Source organism: Temnothorax longispinosus, chromosome 2 (assembly GCF_030848805.1).
Source record: "Temnothorax longispinosus isolate EJ_2023e chromosome 2, Tlon_JGU_v1, whole genome shotgun sequence".
Lineage (NCBI taxonomy): Eukaryota > Metazoa > Arthropoda > Insecta > Hymenoptera > Formicidae > Temnothorax > Temnothorax longispinosus.
The window spans coordinates 11,499,745-11,522,783 of record NC_092359.1 but is presented as its reverse complement, the minus strand read 5'-3'; the positions used below and the strand labels follow the sequence as shown (position 1 = coordinate 11,522,783).

The 23,039-nt window shown below is 39.3% G+C and overlaps 3 protein-coding genes and 1 pseudogene across 3 annotated transcripts; all 4 read right to left on the bottom strand.

The window, feature by feature from the left end:
* Window positions 1-1,214: 1,214 nt before the first annotated feature.
* Window positions 1,215-8,304, bottom strand: LOC139825172 (uncharacterized). Its single transcript, XM_071797674.1, has 4 exons — window positions 8,205-8,304; window positions 7,450-8,074; window positions 1,768-1,977; window positions 1,215-1,311 (listed from the first exon to the last, which is right to left on the bottom strand). Exons 1-4 carry the CDS (start codon window positions 8,302-8,304, stop codon window positions 1,215-1,217), a joined length of 1,032 nt encoding a protein of 343 aa, XP_071653775.1.
* A 1,017-nt stretch (window positions 8,305-9,321) lies between these two features.
* Window positions 9,322-10,527, bottom strand: LOC139825170 (uncharacterized). The gene has a single exon (XM_071797673.1). The coding sequence runs from the start codon at window positions 10,525-10,527 to the stop codon at window positions 9,322-9,324; it is 1,206 nt and encodes a 401-aa protein (XP_071653774.1).
* A 5,963-nt stretch (window positions 10,528-16,490) lies between these two features.
* On the bottom strand, window positions 16,491-20,234 carry LOC139808549 (uncharacterized). Its single transcript, XM_071770653.1, has one exon. It carries the CDS (start codon window positions 19,146-19,148, stop codon window positions 16,632-16,634), a length of 2,517 nt encoding a protein of 838 aa, XP_071626754.1. The 5' UTR covers window positions 19,149-20,234; the 3' UTR covers window positions 16,491-16,631.
* Window positions 20,235-21,363: 1,129 nt separating this feature from the next.
* On the bottom strand, window positions 21,364-22,234 carry LOC139809241 (sentrin-specific protease 1 pseudogene; annotated as a pseudogene).
* Between the last annotated feature and the right edge of the window lie 805 nt (window positions 22,235-23,039).

The window sequence follows — 23,039 nt, the reverse complement described above, 5'->3', positions numbered from 1 at the left end:
CGATAAACAAATGTATATTTAGTTTCAGACAATAAAAAATAAGTTCCAGATCTAATTGTGTCGATCAGGCAAAGTGTCGAGTTTACCCCGGCATTTTTCAATTTGAAAATTTGTCTTTGCGTCACTTTTCCTTTCCTGGCGGCAAAACAAAGCGACGTACAGCAAAACTTCCTGAATCAATTTTGTACCTGAAGAAACACTCTTTAAATATCCATTGAATTTGCCTAAAAATTTTAATTAAATATTAAAAATTGCCTTTAAAAAAATAGTGTCGGCTTAGCCCCGGTCTCCCCTATATAAATAAATTAATATACTGATTAAAGAAAATTCATGCAACTGGCAATATTATATTAATTGATAAACAGTAAAAATTAATAAAACAATTAGTAAATTATATTTATAAAAAAATTGATGTATGAATCGTAAGATTATTTCGTACATCATGTAACAATGCGAAACATAATTCCCCTCGTCACACACACACACACACACACACACACACACACACACACACACACACACACACACACACACACACACACACACACACACACACACACACACACGCGCACGCGCACGCGCACGCGCACGCGCACGCGCACGCACACGCGCACACACACGCGCACGCACACGCGCACACACACACACACACACACACACACACACACAAGTGCGTCTATTTATTAATATATTTCAATATCTTCGTTAAGGGGATGCTGGAGCCGTCTGTTTTACCGGCATTTTTTTTGTCGGCACGTAGCGTCGTATTAATTTGACAGAATCAAAAATCCTTCTCCAGAATTGCAGTACATACATTAATAATTCGGGGGAACTCCGACTTTATATAGAAAACGATAAAAAATTACGGAAGTACAGATTTCCTTATCCTACTTTTATCCCAATATGGCGTCTCGAGTTGCGGCGAGCTGTCAGCTCGTCACAAGATGTATTTCATATAAGAGATATACCATTGGTACGAACGCGAAAACAAGTTCCCCCGAATTGCACAACAAGAAAAACATCGATAAACCCTCCAAATCAAGATTTGGAAGCGTAATATAAAAGTATAATGTCGATGTGCATCGTGCGTATGTGTGCGTGCAATGTAGCGTGCTATCCTTGTCTATACAAGGACAGAAATAGTCGATAACATAGAAAATGGTAATTTTGTCGGTTATACAGACGGCTCCAGCATCCCCTTAAGACTCTTGTTATTACTGGTATTCCATAAAAATGTCATCTGGTAAATCATCAATAAAATACAAAAGCGTATCGTAGGATTTAAATCCTTGTTGTCCACTGCAATTGGACCTGCACAAAGTAATTAAAAAAACGGAAAACTACTAATGTAATTAGATATACAAAAACATATTGCAGTCATGTACTTTATACGATCATTGAATTGTGACTTTTATTATTATTCACATTTCTTAAAATGAAATGTTTAAACACAATTACCATTATCATTTAAATTCCGTAATACTTGCGCAGTTACATATGCGTATGAGAATATTTACCAATCATTGAATATATAGATAATAAATAAGTAACAGCATACTTGAATTAACAAAACTTGATATAAGCTTATTCAAATAATATTTCAACTCGAACAGATATAAAAGACATACGTTAAATATTATAGATTAAAATTATAGAATTTCTATATTTTTAAATATTAGATATTAAGTTTTTTGTATGTTAGATATATACAATAAAATATATTAATAATTCAGGATGAATAAAAGACTATATAGCTCAAATACTTACCTCTGTTGACCTTCTTGATTTTCAAAAGATTGGGGATGTGTATTATCATGATAAGAACTTAGACCGGCATAATTTCTTTCATCTACATATTGTTGTATCAATCCTGCATTATTATCTCTAGTTTTTTCTTTACATCCTGAATATTCATTTATATCATGATAGTCATCCAAGTGGGATTTTAAGATATTTATTTCTTCGAATATTACAAATCTGTAATTGCAATATTTACAGATTGCACGACGGTCTGTGAATGTAAAGTGTTGCGATAGCCAGGAATGAGTAATTTCTTCTCGCATATCAGCTACTTCCTTTATATCACACGTGCGTGGAAAGTGGCCCATTCCGCGCGCGTCATCTGTGCGACAAATAGCCAATTTCCCACGCGAGAAATTCCCCACTCGAACCCGCACGCAGTGCGGGAATATCTCATTCCTGCACGGCCTCAAGTGAGGAATCTCTCGCGCATGCGGAATCGGCCATCCGTCGCACAGATGACGCGCGCACAATAGACCACTTTCCACGCACTTTGTAATATAAAATAAGGTGTGTAACACGTGCGGGTTGAGAATTGGACACTCGTGCGGGTGATCGCACTCGCCTTCGGCTCGTGCGTCCACTCCGCACTTGTGTCCAATTCTCCAACTTCCCGCACTTGTTACACAAATAACTATTATGTAACACGTGCATGAAAGTGGCCCATTATGGTTTTTAAGACATCTTCTTCAATATCCGTATAATGAAGTCTAATCAAGTGTTCTTTTGCAGTGAAAAATTTTTTCTGAATAATATCATTACATAGCTTGCATCTTACTGCAGTATTGTTTAATTTTTCAAAATTCTTCCACATCGGATTTAGCACCATTATATCTGCTCGATATCACGGAGCGTGTAGTACTGAATATGACATATTGACCACCAAGAGAAATGTTCTGTAAAATTGTTTGAAGAAGGTCTAAGAAACACATGTAAACGTTTACTAAATATTGATATATTGTTTGGATCTTGCTAATAGTTTAGTCAGTTAGCTTTGTTTCTAATTGCTGAATCCTGGTAATTAACAGTATAAGCAACAGTATATTTCAATTAACATAACTTGATATAAACTTGTTCAAATAATATTATGTAATATAACGTGCCATGAGCTATTTTATTTGTCTGTTTAATCATTTAGACCAGCGATAGAAGATATAAGCGCTTCGTAGGAGTAATTTGTTTTGATTATATCACAGTAATATTCTACTACTTTAAATATTAACTTCTCCGTACGATGATAATTTACGACTGTAATATTTTAAATAATTACTTTTTTCTTTCTGTTTTTAACCACATCCACTTCAATGCAGATTTGTAACAAGTATTTCAATGTCAACGGATTACGTTATGAACTCTTCTGCAGAATGTCAAAGTTATCTCTCTATACATGCAGGTTCAATGTGAACAACAGTGGACTAGAATTATAAATACATTAGAATTCTAATATTGTAATATTCAAATATTCACAAATTTATAATCCAGATTTTGATTAAAAATTATAATAATTATTTTAAATATTGTCAATATTATAGTATCTAAATATATTCTATAATTCTAATACGAGTACGTATGTATATACTTGTTCCAACACTAATATGTCTACATATACCTATGTCACATAAAATATTATATACATATAATATATAAATGCGTTGATATATCTATCCATTGATTTAAAAAAATTCATATAACTAGCGATACTATATTAATTAGTAAATACTAAAAATTAATCAAGCAGTTAGTAAATTATATTTATAAGATGATTGATGTTTAAATCATAAAATCGTTTTTCGTAATTTAATAATGCGAAACATAATTCCTCGTCAAATGCGTCTATTTATTGATATGTTCCAATATTCTCGTCAACCCTATTGTTAGTCCTTTACCTAAAAGGTAAAAAGGTATTCTGGCAAATCATCAAAGTCCCAAAATGTATTTTGGCGAATCTTCAAGTGATTTAGATCTTTGTTGTCCAGTGAACCGCTATCAGACTGCTATTCATCAAAATACATTTTAGGACTTTGATGATTTGCCAGAATACCTTTTGTATACAAAATGTAGTCTGTTTGTGATATCTATATTTTATTTAGAATAAATTATTAAGATTTGTAGAAGTAATCTTTCAACATCCATCCTCAGTTCTATTACTCGTGTCCGAGCGTGGTGACTTTTCTTCATATACATGTGTTGCGCACTTGGATTATACACATTGTATATGGGTACAGAACGTCGATTCCGAACGGCTAGATTTTTTAGAGAAGTTCTCTTGGCAAGACATACTCGGTGGTTTGCCATTGCCTTCCGAGAGGAGAACGAACGAATATAATTTTTCTAGCTCTACCGGGAATCAAACCTGGAACTTTTAGCTTAATAGACCAGTGCGCTGTCTACTATCTACTAGGCCACGCTCGTCCTCTTTCAACATACACTACACTTATTATTAATAATATAATTCTTATTCACACAAAATTATTATTGAAACATACTATGGATATTATGTTTATATTTGTTCGACACTGTTTTACAGAAATAAATCCTAAAACAGAAAGAAATAGACACATACTAATTAATAAGATAATAGATATTTAAAAAAACAATACATATATTTTCTTTAACTTACAATTGATCAAAGATACATAAATTGATTACAATATATGGTTTATATATTCCTGATCTCTTATATTGATCATCTTGATGATTATTTATTCTAGAAGGTGAAGAATTAGTCGTTCTTAACTAACTAATATCTTACAAATGATTAAAAGACTTAATGTGGACCTATTCTTTTATTTGCAATTGCAATTTTATTTCCTACATTTCATGTTTTTTTTTTTAGAAATTTGCGTACCACAAACATTAGTGCAAAATTCTTTGTTATACCTATTTGATTTAAAAATTAAATTAGCAAATTTATTAATAAATTAAAGGACAGTTTCTATATGTAATTAATAAACTAGTAAAAATATATTAATTACGGCGATTAATGTAAAGCGAATATACGAAATATATAACAAAATTGTATATTAAAAGACGTTATTAAAGTTGCTGCAAGTATCATTAAATACTTTGTTACTGATATTTTTATTTTAATACCATTATTTTTGAAGTTCTTTATAATAGTCCTTCACTTCTATATATTTACTGGCTCATATTCTTGTAGAATGTATTATTCTAACATTATTTTTTTTTAATAAAAAAAAATCTTACTAAATGCACGCACCAGTGTGACAAACTGTTATAGATTAAATAAGAAAATATAGAACATGATTCTGAAAACAAACCATCTCTGTCATTTAAATCTCTGTCCGCAGAAAAAGATGGTTCATCCATCAGTGTTTCTTTGTTAAAATTGTTATATGAGATCGTAATACTGGATTTACGTATTAATTTATATTGTCGATACATATATTTACTGTACAATTATTTACAATTTATTATTTATTATATATGTTACAGTTAAAACCCGATCCGAAATCCGTCAAAACCCGAATTTACTGGTAAATTCTAGTTTTAACTAAGCCCTTTCAGTAATTCGCGTTCTAACTGAAATAATTTAGTCAAAACTAGATTTGACCGAGTGCTTTAGTATATTCGCGTTCTAACTGAAAAAATTTAGTTAAAACTAGAATTTATCGACTGCTTTAGTAAATTCGCGTGTTTCTCTTACAGTCAAAACGCGAAAAGATAGAAGAATCTTTCGGCGTATAGATTAGTGACGCGCTTTAAAAGTATTTAAGTGTTTAAAGCGCGTCAACTAATCTATGTAGGTTAGTGACGCGTTTTAAACAGTTAAATACTTTTAAAGCGCGTCACTAACCTACATAGGTTAGTTGACGCGCTTTAAACACTTAAATACTTTTAAAGCGCGTCACTAACCTACATATATATAGGTTAGTGACGCGCTTTAAATAGTTAAATACATATATGTATAGCATTGCCGATTGAGGGATTTCGCGTTTTGACTGTAAGAGAAACACGTTAGACCGCGAATTTACTAAAGCACTCGGTCAATTCTAGTTTTGACTAAATTATTTCAGTTAGAACGCAAATTGCCGAGCTGACTTAGTTAAAACTAGTTAAAACTAGTTAAAACTTAGTTAAAACTTACCAGTAAATTTGGGTTTTGACGGATTTCGGGTTTTAACTGTAACATATATATTATAAAAAATAAAAACTATACTATACAATATTTTTTAATTTGCAATGTAATAACAGTTTTATCTAAAAAAATCATGGTAGCAAAATTACTTATTTGCAATTTTACTAGTTTAATATGAATAGGCGTACTTGCCGATATTATCTACTAAATTAATGCATATGGATTGTACTATTATGTATAACAGAAGTTAAAATATCAACAAATAAAAGAACGATATGATATCGCGCAAATGATTAAATACCGTGAGCCAAATGTCCGAATGTATGTGCAATTATATTATTCGAATATTTGAACATTGACAGCTGTAATTTTAAGTTCAACGCGTATATCAAATTCTAATTTATATTATACGAATCATGAAGAAATAAGCAAGATTATACTCAATACAAGAATTGTGTTATCTTACAACAATATATGACTCTGCACGTAGCAATTAAGTAGTTCAAGTAACTTTATAATTATACTATATATAATATATATATGTCAAAGAAACTTTGCAATACGTAATTAATACTATGTAATACGTATATTAATAGTTCCTTCGAGGGACAGGAATATCTCATACGTTATTGTTAGCAAGTGTTGCTAAATAACGTGCATATTAAAAAAAAAAGCAAATTTTACTAATATTATTTATTAAGAAAATTGCGCTTAAATATTTTTTATTTATTCTTTCTAATAATATGATACTTTAGGGAGATAAAAACTTTAGGAGCTATTTTGTGAGCTATTTTACTAATTGTAAGAATAGAAAGAAGGATATGTTATATGAATGTCAGATAAATTTGTTCTTTTTATTCTCAAAAGTAGTAAGGCTATGCCGGTTCTGGATCAAGGCGTGGTGCTCGCGCGGGGTGCGGGGCGAGGGGATCTCGGCGGCAACACCGATGACGTCATCCCCTCTCCACGCCGAGATCCCCGCGCCGCCGAGATCCCCTCGCCCCGCACCCCGCGCGAGCACCACGCCTTGATCCAGAACCGGCATAGCCTTTTTTATAACCTAATTTAATTATTTATAACATAATTTAATTATTTATAACCTAATTTAATTAATATAATCATTTAATTTAAAAGAAATTTACATGACTTAAACTATGGAGTTGCACGCAGGAAGAGATGGCGTCGAAGACCTTTTTTTTTCCTAGGTCTGCGTTCAACAAAAAAAATTAACAAAAAACCATATTTTACGTGACTTAAACTATAGAGTCCCCATAGTGGAGAAATAGGGGTGGAAGACAGGAACGGACAAGTTCATACGTGCCGTGATGAGATTATTCTATTTTAGATAAAAGTTTTTATCTATCTTTTAATAATTTTATTAATTCTTTAAATTTGAAATGAACCGTTTATATAATTAAAAAGGACATTTTACCGCAACATATATATAATTTAAACATAGGGGAGGCTAATGTTAGATGAAAACGGAAGAGAGATTGAAAAATAATTTTGCCAATATTTATGCCAATATTCAATTTTTATTCGTTATTTACATTTTTGCTTCATATACAATGTTATCTAAGCCGTAAGCTAATAGTTCGCATTCTATGAGCGAACTTCCATCGGACACCTCACTCAGTACTTTTCTCGCCTGACATTTATCCGTGATACGATTTTGTCGCAAGATTGTTACAAAATTTTTATACTTAGTATTAACATGCTGTATATCTTGACATAAATTGAAATATACATGTTCAACACATTGTTCGATTTCAAACAAAAATAATACAGTTGTTGGTATCATGTATAAGGATGTCGCAGGATCACGCAGCGTAACTTTTACAATATTAGCGTCACGCATTTTAACAAGTTCTATAATTAGATGATCTTGAATACACAGCGATGAACCGACAGTCGACTGCATGAGTTGTTCGATATCCATGCGTCTTTCGATGATCGTTGTCCACGTTGTCCACGGAAGCACGATCTGATTTCCCCGATTGTCACCAAGAATCAATTCCACAAAGGATGTAGATCCCACACTGATTCCGATATCCAAATATTTGTAAGCCGTGACTGTCAGGGCAAATCGTCTGCCCAAGATACGAGGCGTATAACGAGGTTCCGATTTATTAAAACTGTGGAAAAATAAAGTAGATAAATTAATAAAATTATAAAAAAATAAATTTTAAAAAATTTATCCAAAGTAATACTTACGTTTTGCGCTCGTCCGATGAAACTTCACGAGGTTTAGGCGTATAACGAGGTTCCGATTTTTCACGAGGATACGGTACGTAATAATTCATACTTGTGTTGCTTCCCTCAAAGCCGCGAAGTCCCTTATCGGGAATATCACGAGTGTACATCCACTTTTCAGAATTATTTACGTCTTCATTGCGACCAGCCATTGTTCTTATTACTCCGTAAGAGGTATACTGTTTTCACTGTTGAAGTTGTCGCTTCGAACGATGAGACTCGATTGATTTTGACTTAGTAACACTGGTTAAAACGTTAACTCCGTTTGCAACGTTTTAGAAAAATTGGACGGCGCGCGCAGATGAAAAATTATAAGGGAAGGGATAATTCCCCTTCCTTTGACATTTTCAAGCACCAGTGTCAGCGCTGCTTACATAGAAGTTATAAAAAATCATACCAATGACTATGAAGTGGAAAATGAACCAATTATACACGACAACACCCTACCTTAAAAATTATGATGTGGTGGGGGGAATTAGGAGAGGGAAACTACTAACAACTAATGGGAATGGGGAAAAGAAAATAAAGCATTGTAAAATTATATATATAATTTATTTTTTTAAAAGATCCCAATTTTTCTGGTGTCGCGACCACCAGTTAAATAATTTTAATACATTTTGTAATGCGCAATTCTTAACATGTTTTCCACATCGCATAGTGTTAGTAACATCTAGATTATTTAAAGATTTGACATCTTCGTAATCCGCATCCAAAGTCTCGATGATCAGCTTTTCTGTCGCATAATTCTCAAGTAGATCCACCAGCCATTCCTGTTTCTGGCATCCCTTGACGTACACGAGAGTCGGTATCTCGTCATCATCTTCTGTACCAAGCACGGCTGATGTAATTAGGTGTTTTACCATACCGTACGGCACGTTTCCCTCATCCCATGGTAATCCATGGTGATTTGCAATCAGCCAGGAAGCACATGACTTGTCAGATTTTGTGAGAAGACTCCACGGCATGGGGCGCGTAAAGATGTAATGCTCCAGAACGGTCCCGTTTCTCAGCACCGCTGCCTCCTTTACGACAAATTTCATCCCGACGATGAATCCTTGCAGATCGACAAACGTTGGCACGATCATGATGCAACGAAGGAATGATCCGTACTGTACCATATCGCGCTACATATGTCGCTCTTATATCGGATTATTTGTCAACATGGCGATTTACATGAGTTTGCGCACTACATTAGACAGCGGGCAGTATTCGATTACGCGATCATGCAAGATGAGACAATAGGCGGTAGTATTTGCAGGTACATTTTCTTTACAGTCAAATTCTATTCGCACATCCACGGTGGCGCTCTTGACAGACTCGTTTTGTCGCGAGCAATCGATGACAACAAAAGGTCCTTCCATCAGGAATGTATACAAGCTGCAAAGCGTATCACTGGAATCGTATCCGTAATAAGTTTTACGAAAACGCGCGTACATATCAAAAAGAAGGCCGTATCGATTTTTAGTAAAATCTAAGTTCAAGTCATCGTACGGATAAAATTCGGAGTTTAGATAAAGTTTGACATTGGTCAAATTACAGTCATCGAATACGCTAACATTTTGAGACATGATGTTCTTGCGGCCGGTCTGCAGCGCAAAAATAACGTATCGCGGCTTTTCTAACTGAGTCGCAGTCTTGACAGCCCACGAATGCTTGGTCGTGCTCTGCAAGAGTGGATACTCGTACAGATCCCACGAACGAAAACTGACACTAAGATATCGCCCGCTCCCCAAGGCCCGTAACAAGGATAGTTTATTAACCTCGTTTAACGTAACGTGAGGCATTCGCCACTGTACTTTAAACAGTTCGATTTCCGGCTCCGTCGCCGGATCTCCTATAATGCAATTGTTGTCGCTACGCGCACGTATCAAAATTAATTCGTGACGAGCATTAACAACGACGCGTTTGTAATCCTCGCAAAAGCCCAGCAACAACTTGAGCGGTACGCAAAAGTTGAAATATCCTTCCGGTATGCTCGATGTAACGTCCCAGCCAGCATTCCGCATGAGTTGAGAATCATTATACGATAGCGATACGTAGTTCTTGATGGTACTGGTTATTCCAACGTTTCTGTTGCGATCAATCTCCACACCGTTGAGCTCGTATCGAATCTCATCGAACATGAATGCTGCACAATTATTTACAAGCGTTGCCTGAGACTCATTGTCATTCCTTCTCTTTATTACCAATCGTCCTTCGACGTAGAGAAAGCTTTCACACGGCAACGTGTATAAATCTTGCTGTTGTATGGGTATTCTTATCTCATCGTTGTGTCCAAACGTCGTATTGGCGTACGGATTGTACGTGTGAGTTTCAATCTTGACGACGCTATCGTCAAAGATCGGTTCACCTTCAATGTTTAAGATATTAGCCATTTCGTACGACGAAACCCAATGATTTCAAAAATTCAACGTTCAACGCAGTGAGTTTCTTCTTTGGCGATCGGATTGTCTCTTTAATTTTGTTACTCGTCTGTCGCACCTTCTCCACTTCGTTCAGTATGAGCATCTCACGGTTTACCACAGTCGTCGTCTTCGCACATGCAGTCTAACGGTGATCTCTTCTCCACGAAAATCAATCAATCGGCCGTCCTGATCCACGACACGAATCGTTAGATCAGTAATGCTCCGTACGATGATCGGAAGGTAAATGATCTGCGCCGGCGTTTCCGATATCTTATATCCCGGTGGCACACTCGGCGAAAACTCATGTATCGTGTGCACGTACTTGTCGTTGCTGTACGCGCCCGCGGTCACGTTACACTCTATGCGAATGATGTTTACACTGATGATATTTATCGGAACGTCCGATTCGTACCATTGTCGCGGCTCCAGCACGCGATTCGCTGAAAATCCCAGCAGCGATCCAATGTTGTTCGGTTTGGCGAAATTTACCCGATAAGCACATTTGATCTCGCTCTTCATCGTATTGTTGTTGGCTCGAATAATCAACGGATATTCTTCATCTTCGCCGACATGTTTCTTTCTCGCAATATTATTGGATTGGTCCAATTGTAAAATTGATTGTTTCAAATACGTGTGTATATCACGCAGTTCGTATGATCCTTCGGGAACGGTAATCTCCTTGTCGTCAAAGTAGAATTTATTGTTCGAAGAATTTACATTCGGTATCGTGTAATAGGTTTCGAAATCTGTCAGACCGAGCTCATAATCACCGTCGCTCAAATCCACGGTGGGAAAGTAGCTTACCGCGAGGATGCTACTCTTGCCGGTGAGCGTAAATGTCAGTGACATGTTTGAATGAATACTGAGTTCAAACAATGCAACGCCAGGCTTTAAATTGAGCATCAACCGTCTGTAGAAAGCGCAGACACAGTTGTCCACAATTGCTCTGATCGTATCGTTGATAAGGTGTGTGATTGTACTCGATTTGCGTCACGTTGTTCTTTAGATACAGCACCAATTCTCTCGGCGGTCGAAGATTGCCATAACTGTCAAAATATATGGCTCGATTTCCCCTCTTCGCGTATGCCACCCAGTGAGTACCCGGTCCCTCAGCGTTATCCAAATTCACGATGCCACTCTCGTTTCGACGCACTCCATCCATCGGTAAGGTAGTACGCATAAAAATACCTCTAAAATATGGAATGTGCATACGCTTTGCAAGTTGTTGCAGTTGTACGTTGGTAGTTACACCTTTCGGAATTTTTAGCGTCTCTTCGACGTTTTTTTTTTTTTTCTCGAGACTCCCCGTCCACGTTTGTACGGAGCGAGATAAAGTCCGTGACCTTCCATGGCGCGATTATGTCGTTTAAGTTCTTCCAGCTGACGTCGCGCGACTTTGTTATCGTTCACAGCCTTCGCAACCCCCGCCGCTCCACCGACTAACGAACCGAGAACTCCCAACAACGGTAGAATGGGCAAGATACCACCGCGTTTCGCTGCCGGAAGTATCCGTTTTTTCGAATCCGCTCTCTTCTTCATCTTCATCTTCATCTTCGTCTGCGTCTTCGCCTTCGCCTTCGCCTTTATTTTCAAACCCATTCCGAGCTTCCGTTTAGCCTTCATGGCCGCCCAGACGGCGGTAGCTGCAGCTTTCTCGGAGAGAGTCGAGTCTTTCGCGACGACGCGTCCTAGCGCTCTCTCGGCGAGTATCTTGTCCGCCGCGTGTCTCTCGGTGAGCTCGCTACTGTGAGAATAAGCTATGTCGTGTTCACGACACGCTGTGTCCAATGGATTAATACCTTGATCACCTCTTGCTAATCGTTTTTTTAAATGAGTGCCCGGACCACAAAACTGATAGCCGGGGATATGCAATTCGATCGGAAGTGCGTTAATCGCGCGATTTAATAAGCCTTTGCCTATTTTCGTTGGCATTCGTAGCAATCCTTTATCAATGGCGCGGGACCGTCGATGTGCGTTCGCTGCCACGGTTGATTGTAATGCTCGTAACAGCGACGATATGTTTGAACCTCTGAATCTGTTTTTATATGTTCCGGAAGCTTGTCCCACACGTAGTGGACGTGATCACAGCACATTTGCAACAGAACAGGTTTCGGCACAAATTGTAGCTGTTCGACACTCAAATTGCGGATATCTGAAGGTCTCGTCAGCAGGACGAACATCTTTGCAACTGAGCGATTCGCGGTGCCGCCTACCTATAAATAGGCGTTCGGCCGGAAGCTCCAGTCGACAGTCTGAAAAATGAGATTCGTGCGACAACCGTTGACGATTCGCGTGACGAATTGCGACGACAGGTTACGGTCGATGGGGAGCAACGCGAAGAAGCGCAGACACGGTGCAATGCTACCGACTACTATACGCGCGATCATTTGCGGCCCCTCGAATTGCGGTAAAACCAACGTTCTGATAAGCTTGCTGGAAAGTCCGCACGGTGTACGTTTCGAGAACGTGTATGTGTACTCGAAATCGTTGCAGCAACCGAAATATCGATACTTGGAGAATGTATTAACGTCGATAGAAGAGATTGGCTATTTTACGTTTTCCAACAACAGTGACGTCATTCCGCCGAGCGATGCGCGTCCAAACTCAATCTTCGTCTTCGATGACGTGGCATGCGATAAGCAAGATGCTGTGAGAGAGTACTTCTCAATGGGTAGGCACTCGAGCGTCGACTGCTTCTATCTCTGTCAAACGTACGCGAGAATACCTAAACATCTGATACGTGACAACGCGAACCTACTGATCCTGTTCAAACAGGATGGTACCAATCTGAAACACGTGTACAACGATCACGTAAATACCGACATGTCGTACGATGAATTTTGTGCGTTGTGCCACGATTGTTGGCAACGCAAGTACGGGTTCGTAGTGATAGACAAGGACAGCGCGCTTTCGAATGGCCGATACAGAAAAGAATTTAACGTGTTCGCGATACCGCAAAAGCGGTCAGTCGATGTCGATACCTCGTCGAGTTAAAACGTGAGATTAACAGTCTGCTTTTTCCCGCGATGGCCACGATCGACAGGAGCGAGAATATTCGCGAGCGCGAGAAGATTGTGAAGGAGATTGCGAAAACGAGTGATTCGATTCGTAAGAAACTTCGCGCTTTGAAGACCGGTAAGATCGTGAAGGACATTGAGTTGGACGCACACTTTAAGCCTCTCATCGGACCGTTGCAAAAGATCGCAGACAACTCGATCTCGGTGAAGAAAGAGGAGCCGACGGAGAGCGACGCTTACGTGGGGATCGAAACGTTACCCTTTCAGCAGCGCAAAAAGGAGGAGAAGGAGGAGAAGGAGGAGGAGGAGGAGGAGGAGGATGATAAGGAGGATTGGGAGGATGCGACGTCGAAAAAGAGAAAGCTATCAGACTCCTGGTTGGATCTCTCATCGACACCGCATAAATCTAATCAATCGAAACGATCGAAAGTACTACCGATAACCTCCGCACCGTCGACGACGGCGAGAACCGTGCAAGATACAATTCCCAAATTCCTCACAAACGCGAATGTTTTTGAAACCACAGACGACTCGATTGCGACATCCGTACGAAAGCAGTTGGAAACGTCGAAGGGACGAGAAACGTTTCTACAAACGTTGAAAGATGAGTTGGGTCCACTGGGCCGAGAGTACATCAGGGCTTTTGTGAGCGCCGATCGAAATATAGACCCCGCATACGGCGTTTATTTCGGCAAGGATGGAATGATGCTCGGTAATAAACGTTTTCAGTTGGACAACGAGGATAGGATAATTATCGATGGCATACGATATATCGGTACACCCGGTCTTTATGAGTTGATCTTCAAGAGAATGCCCGATGACGAGATCTACACGGAGGGAGATATGAAAAAGTATAAGAGCCTGCTGTTGGCAACGAGTGCTCATAAATTCAAGCATGATCCTCGTGAGCGAATAAAGAGCCACAGGGGGCACAAGTATTTACATGTAATCGCATCGTTGTTCCCTCCCGAATCCAAGAAGAAAAAATCTGGAAAGGGATTATGCATGCCTCGCGCGATGACGCTAACGGACAATAAGGTCGACTACGTGCACTGGGACGATCCCAACGAGCTGGTGGATCGTCTCCAATTGCTCGATGCTTCGCGCCAAGCGGGTCACAACGGTCACGACAACGAGATCCTATCGATCATCGACGAGCTTCGCGAGGCTGGGCTTATTATAAATTAAACCATGCGTTGGCGAACCATTCAATCACCATTGAAATGCCGATCAACAAGTTTGGTATATCGCTTGGACGAGGCGAGACGCAACCGAACTATCAATGCAATGGAGTAGTCAGAAATTACGTGCGGGATAACGCTCTTTGTATGGTTGCCGGCAACTTTGATGCAAAGTCGCGCAAGATTCGACGCGTGGCGCAACCGGAAGCTGATGATGATGTAGTTAACAAACTATACGTGGATCAGTGCTTTAAAATGTCGAGCAATCGACAGAAAGAGTCAGACGAGAAGCTGGCTGTGTTTGAGAAGGATCTGCAAGCGTTACGGATTGTGGTACACGAGCTTCGACATTTGGCCACCGCTGAGTCAAAAACGAACAACAGCAACAATGGATAGCAACAAATGGAACGGCTATGAACGATTAACGGACGACGATAAACGGCAACGACGAACGGTTCAGGAACGGTTCAGGAATAGCTATCAAGCGGCTAACGAACGACTCAGAAACAGCTATGAACAGCTAGCGAATGGCTATAAACGGCTAGTGGACAAAGAACGACCGGCAGACAAAGAACGGCTATTGAAGGACAATGAATGGAAATAAACGGCTATTGAATTGTTAAAAAAGTTTGAGATATAAATCATAATATAATTTCTTTGTGCATATTATTACACACAGCTAAAAAAAAAAAAAAAACATGACATCCGATGGACGTAAAAATATCGAGAAGCAACAACTCGTCGAAGAACTGCATGCTCCAGCGAGAAGAAATTTTCCACGAAGACACGTCATAGTTCGGGGATATGACGACCTGTGGCAGGCTGACATTGTCGAAATGCGCCCATACTCACATTTCAACAAAGGTTACCATTATATACTCACCGTCATCGATGTGCTGAGCAAGTATGCGTGGGCTGTACCGCTCAAGAGTAAAGGTGGAAGCGAGACGGCTGAAGTTATCGCCAAGATAATTCGAGAGAGCGGGAGATGTCCGAAAAACTTACAAACCGATATGGGGAAGGAATTTTACAACACCGACGTGCAACGTCTCGTGAGGAAACACAACATCAATCATTATTCCACATATTCGGTGTTGAAGGCGTCGGTCGTCGAGCGATTCAATCGCACGTTAAAGAATAACATGTGGAAGATGTTTACGTTCAACGGAACTTACAAGTGGTTCGACGAGCTACCGCGTCTCGTCGCGGAGTACAACGCGCGCAAGCATCGAACGATCGGCATGCGACCCGTCGACGTTACTCCTGCAATCGCTGAAAGACTCTTAACCACGGTGTACAGCGCGATCAAGATCGCAGGTTTGACAAAGTTCAAAGTAGGCGATCGGGTACGCGTTAGCAAGCACAAGACAATTTTCGAGAAGGGTTACACACCAAATTGGAGCACCGAGGTGTTTAAGATCGTTAAAGTGCAACACACTAATCCAGCAACCTATCTGCTGGAGGACTATCGCGGAAAATCTATCGCTGGAGCGTTCTATGAGCACGAGTTACATCGCGTGGCTTACCCGGACACGTATCTCGTGGAGAAAGTACTGCGCAGGAGGGGAGACGAGGTCTACGTGAAATGGCTGGGATTCGATGGATCGCACAACTCATGGATACACAAGGACAATGTTATTTAATTCATGCAGATCGTATTTTAAAACATATGAAAAATAAACTATGTAAGAAATATTAAATAGATACATGTACAATATTTTTATTAATATCCCTTCCAACAATATAATATACGTTACATTACCTTACTTTATGTTACATTACGTTACGTTACCATACATACATACATACGTACATACATTACATTACTTTACGTTATACTATTATATATTATATTACATTTTATACATACAATACACTACGTTTTCGGAGGGGGTATTTGATAATGTCCCCACGGTAACGTATCGATCGAATCGGGTATAATGTATCGCTTATCGTCGTACGGACTCAGAGCGATTTTCGTCTCGCGGATGGTGTGCACTTCATGCAACTTTGATCTTATACAGAACTGCTGTCGCGTCATTTCAATTTCGTCCTTCAGACACCGCGTGTAATCGTCGAACGTTATAGTACGCGCTACGACGTTACTCTTGACGCCTTTTGCTTTTTTAGTGTCTTTTTTACCATCCACCTTCAACGCATACATCTTCGCTCTGAGTCCAACGAATTCCGTCATGATCGCGCCATTGTTTTCATCTTTCATTAAGCCTGGCACCTTCTTGTTCTCAAGTGGTATATCGTACGCGTTGTCAATCGCGTAATCGCTCGTGTCGAATTTGTCGATGTCGCGTTTCATCGTCTCGTATACATCGTCGCACTCTACGTGATATATCAGACTGTCCGTATCGGTGTACATAACTTTACACTTGTCGCGATACAACGGTAACATGTACTCGTGATGAAATTTATACAAACATGTTTTGGATATATCGAGGATGCACATACCCACGTAGATTGGTTTGTTGAACTTTATTTCGAGTTTTCGCATTTCTATTGCTACTAGATTCTCCGAAAAGACGCTCCTGCTGTGAAAGTTTGGTTTCGCGATCATTACCTCCGCACCGTATCGTCCGTCCCAGTTTGTTAATAATCTTACATCGACGTGATTGCGCACATTCTCCATAGTTTTACCGAATACAGCGTTGTTCATTAATTTATACAAATTTTTTTCGAAATCGTTTTTTGCTTGCGTTCTAAATTTCGTATTAAGTTCGATGTAATCGCGGAGCCACGTAGATTGAGTGAATTGCAATACGCGATGTATCTTTGTGACGCGAAGGCCATGGCGCGTGCACTGCTGTAGGTTGCGGTAGTGTATGACGTAACGCTCCTTATTGTATAAAGTCGCGAGAAGTTTGTTCTCTCGTTTGCCGGGCGGCTTATCACTCGTCGGACAGAACGGTAGATCAGCGTGCGTATCATGCAGACACTGTGGATACTCGAGATCAACTTCGAGAATATAACCTGTGGGTGAATCCGAAGCGATCGCGTTCACGTCGAAGTTCGAGATGTTGTTGACCCATCGAAAATCTGCGTAGGGCAATGGTTGACACATCGCCCAGCCGTACAAGTTATTTACATCGAAATACATCAGGTACGACGATGGTTTTGATGGATCGTGAGATTGCATGTACTTGTTATTGGCTTGCGCGTATCTACCGGAACATTGACTGAGGCCGCCGCGAATACCACGTTCGATAAACATTACCATATCAATGTCCGTGAGCAGTTCAAAATTTATGCGCGTATGCTTCAACATAGCGTCCCACGTGAAACCTGGTAGAGTGTAATAATGCGCTGGATCGAGTCCATAACTCGCGACGCAGCTATCGCGAAAATTTTCAAATATGTCGGCCAATAACAAGACATCGGTCTTTAGATACAGATCGCTGTATTCACCCAAGGTTTGAATGGAGAACCGTTGCCAGATGTTCACGGCGTGCGCGTAATCGCTTTCGGATACGGTGTCACCTGTCAATGAACTGTAAAACGAGTCGCGCGGTGGTAAACATGAGTCCTCCAACTTTTCGACGCAGTCAATGTACTCGTATGGAAAGACACCTTTTCGCGTCAATAATTCGAAATCTTGGTCGGATAACGCGGAAAATTTTGAACGTATAATTTTTAACTTATCCTTATTGAGGAAGGATGCTAATTTTTCGAGACTCGTGCTAAGAAATTTGTATGAGTCGATGAATCTTAATTTGACACAAGTTTTCATATCTTTGTCTTCCGTGCTTTTAACATTTTTCGTAAACGAAATGTATTTTTCTTTTGTGATTGGAAGTAAGTCTACACGTCCTTCAAAAGCAGTGGCTATTTCATTTATAATAAAATGTGAATCGTAACCTGATAAATTATGAAAAACTATGGGAATGTGATATGAATTTTTATAATTCAGGTTACAGTCTGAGTGTGCGGGACCTCGGTACCTACCGGTTAAATGACAGTGATCGCGTACCCGCGTGTCGTCTGGCGCGAACGGTTTCTCGCACATGTGACAGTGCGTTGCGCTGTTAAATTTTCCCCACTCGTCTCGCGTCAAATCCACCATGGGTATATTAGTAGACAAGATAGGCTTTACGTTGTGAGCTAAACGTCTTAGCTCCTCGGCGAACCACGTGATACAATCTTTATCGCGACGACATCGATACGCGGATAACGAGTCGTCGTACGAGCACCGTACGTAATACCCGACGCTGTATACCTCATGATGTTGATAGATACCAGACGTTTCTGGATCCGCTTCCGTCTTTTTCAGGGTGCACTCTAAGTCCGCGTATATGATGAACGGGACTCGCTCCTTCATGCTGTGATTTTTGAAACTCAACCACTTGTCGTTATCACGTGGCAGTCGAATGGCACAGTTGTTCATCTCCTGGCAGTCGACGGTGTGGGCTGCCAATTTTTCACCCGAACTGAAATAGTGTAGACATCTGCGAAAAAGAATAATTTATTATTTTTTCATTGAAAAATATGAAATATCATAGAATAGAAATATCATAGAATAGAATAGAAATATACTCACCGATCGCAAAAGTATTTTTTGTGTGCATTCTTATTAATCTGCGAGCTCACGAGGCGTGATAAATTTTTTATCCAGGTGAAATGTCCCACGTTGGCATCTCGCGGGTCTTCCACGTACAACAAATTTACATGTTTGTTGTTTATCTTTCGGTCGGTGAGCTGTATTGGTAAGATTGTATGTTGATCCTTGTTTTTCTTGATGGCATACACATTGATGGAAATGCCGTTGAGATCTTCAAATTTTTTAATTTGACTCAACGACATTGGGAATTCGATGCCTTCTAAATTTAATTTTCTTTTATAAGGAGGGTACGAAGCTATTCTACATGTATTTTGCTTAACTGGATACAGCGCGGCGACCACCGACCACGCGAAGCACGCATTGTCCGTTGATTGAATGTTGATCACCGCTTTCTTTAATTTAATTTCTTGCGGTAAATCGATGTAACATCCCGTGCGCAATGGATTATATTTGTTTATGTTTAGCATTAAATTATGTATACGCGACAACGCCCACCCGCTGTCACGTTCCTGGAATTCCTCCAGCGATGCTAAAGTGGGCTCGATAACGCGCAACTCATACCACTCTTCCAAATTAGACTCGCGAAGGAGTTCATAGCTTCTCGAATAAATACTTTTGTTTGCGCGTTTATCACCCACCACAAACTCACCGTTGAATATTGTGTATATTTTTACACTGTCATGTTGTTGTATGACGTTCCACACATGATTTAATACAATGTTTCTCGCATCCTCGAGAAATTTTCGCGGTTCAATGTGATCGGTATTGATCACCGCACCAGTCAATATGCGACTTTTGAAAGCCATATCTATCTCGCGCCATCTGAGTCCTGTCTCACTCGCACTATATCCTGCACCAACATGCACGAAACGTCGACGTACCGAATCTTTCAGACCTTCGAGTCGTGCGATTTGAGCCGCCAACGAAGTTGGTTGCCGATGTTGGTTGTCGATTGATAATCGAGGCCGTTTATTTCGGCCTTGTTCTTCCAACACTTTGATAAACTCAACACATCGTTGCTCCCACGCGGCAAAATCTTCGATCGAATTCAGTCGCTCGGATTGCTCCTTCAACTCTTGCTCCAACAACTCGTGCTCCATATTCTCGTTTCCTTCGATCCAAAGATTCCAAAGACTGCTCGCTCGCTTGCTCGCTTGCTTGAGAATACTATTATTTTAACACTATTTTCCATCGTTTTATACTTTTCTTCTATCGCTTCTTTTCTCTCTTTTTTTTTAATCATTTCTTCCTTTTCTACTTCTACGTCACTGAGAGGTGGCATCCCTTAGACCCTTAGGTCTCAATAAGCTCAATAAGTTATTTGCTTATTAGTAAAAAAATTTCGTCCGAATGGTAACATAAACCATGCCCCGACACATAGCTCGTCAAAGGACGAGACAATTTTAGGTCATAAATTATAGAAGTCTGTCATCGGCGCTCAATTTTATAATATTTGTATGTCTCTTTCATGAATAATTATCGGCTGAAAGTACCTCCACAAAAAAAAACAAACAAAGAATTTGTCCGTCCCTATTTTTTACCATCATTTTGAGAGATACCCCCGCCACTAATAATAGTATATCTACACATCTGGTGAAGCAAATCTCAAAATCTCAGGTACTTGCACTCATGCGTTCGTGCGTAAAAGAGTTTTGACTGTTTCTATCTTTACTCCCTCCCTCTCCACCTGAGCAGCTACGGGGACGGATGTTCCTGACACGTAGCTTGTCAAAGGGTTAGACAATTGTAGGTCATAAATTATAGCTGCCTGTCATAGGCATGCCATTCTATAACATTTGCATAAGAAACTCTTCGATACAAAATTTCTTTGGAACGCAGACATACTCAGCTATGTATGTAATATAATATAATATAATATAATATAATATAATATAATATAATATAATATAATATAATATATGTATGCATGTATGTATGTATGTGTGTATGTATGTATGTATGTATGTATAATACTAATGGAAGGAATATTAATCACACATTTTGTATTTTATATTTCAAATATTTATTTATTATATAATTTTTACAAAAGTTTGCCATTTATTATTTCCCTAAACATTTTGTCTCTAAGGTACGGCATGTCATCCTGCGTAAACGTTATCTCCCTGTTTGCACAGATGTACTCGGCGAACATGCAAGAGAATACACCACAATCGCTACCGTTTATCTGTTGCGGAATGTTCTTGGCGGAATAAAATTCCCAATCACTCATATCATAAGGTTGTTTCTTTTTGTCAAGACTCTCATTTTGCAAATATAGTTTTAGCGCAGCCAGACATTTCGGATTATCACTGCCCATACTGTCGTAATAGACAATTGTCTTATCGCGAAAATCTATTATTGCCATACACCAGTGAACGTCCAAATGTACAGGCACAACCACAAGATCCTGCGCAAATATGTCCACCTTCCTAGTCCATCGCTTTAGCGACGAGTGACCGCCCGACAGAAGTTTTGGGTAAAAAAACGTGTTCATCGCGTGCACTTTCGGATACGCGTCGGAAGATGTTCCTCTGGCGATCAGCAGGTTCATATAAAAGTTTATCACTTCGTCGTTCAGCCAATTTGAGTCGGCCAGCGTGTGAAGATCCTTCCGCGTGAGCCTCAGACCGAATCCTTCCACCGCCTCCATATTGTGGAAATCCTTCGCAAAAAAAAAAAGTATAATGTTACAAAATTATGTCACAAAATTATATCACACTCCATTATTTTTAATATTAATTTGTATATTTGTATATTTGTATATTTACCTTGATAATCTGATTGCATCGCTGCTCATTTAATTTTTCCCACGTATTTAACTCTTCCCACGCATTGATTTGTTCCCACGCACTTAATTCTTCCATCGCATTGTGCTCCATATTTTCAACTTGCTCGCTTGCTTGCTTGAACATACTATGATTCTAACGCTCTTTCTTCATCGTTTTCTTCAATCACTTTTTCTCTTTTCTCTATCATTTCATCCTCTTTTACTTTTACGTCACAGAGACGTGACATTCCTTAAACCCTTTGGGTCTCAATAAGTAAATAAGCTATTTGCTTATTAGTAAAAAATTTCATCCAAATGATAACATAAACCATGTCCTGACACGTACAGTTCGTCGAAGGATGCGGCAATTGCAGGTCATAATTATACCTGCCTACCATCTGTGCTCAATTCTATAACATTTATATGGCTCTTTCATGAATAATTTTCGGCCGAATGTACCTCCACGGAAAAAAAAACAAAGAATTTGTTTATCCCTGTTTTTCACCATCTTTTTGAGAGATATCCCCACCAATTAAAGTATATCTACACATCAGGTGAAGCAAATCTCAAAAATCTTGGATACTTGCATTCGTACATTCGTGCGTAACAGTCTCGTGCGTAACAGTCTCATGCTGCGTGTGTACTTGGTGCGAAATACTATCGTGTCTTTGATATTTTGTGTCATCGTCATTAAGTTCATTTTTATAATATAATACATTAAAATGGCTGATCATTTTGACGACGTTGTGGCTGATGGAGAAGAAGAAAACGCGCTGTCAGACGATAGCGCTTATGAAACTGCGGATAGTGACGATGACTGCAGAGAAGTCGTCTTTAGAGCCATGTATCGTCCTGAAATTTTGGCGTTCAATGCGCGCACAAAATATTGCGCCATTTATGTATATTATACAGACGGTTCAGGATCAGGACACAAGGATTGTGTTTTATGT

Coding starts and splice junctions, on each gene's coding strand:
- LOC139825172 (XM_071797674.1), bottom strand. CDS start 8,304: ATGGCTGGTCGCAATGAAGACGTAAATAATTCTGAAAAGTGGATGTAC. Junction 1,978..7,449: donor ATTGTATATGAAGCAAAAAT/GTAAATAACGAA, acceptor TTGCAATTACAG/ATTTGTAATATTCGAAGAAA. Junction 1,312..1,767: donor AATCAAGAAGGTCAACAGAG/GTAAGTATTTGA, acceptor TACTTTGTGCAG/GTCCAATTGCAGTGGACAAC.
- LOC139825170 (XM_071797673.1), bottom strand. CDS start 10,527: ATGGCTAATATCTTAAACATTGAAGGTGAACCGATCTTTGACGATAGC.
- LOC139808549 (XM_071770653.1), bottom strand. CDS start 19,148: ATGAACAACTGTGCCATTCGACTGCCACGTGATAACGACAAGTGGTTG.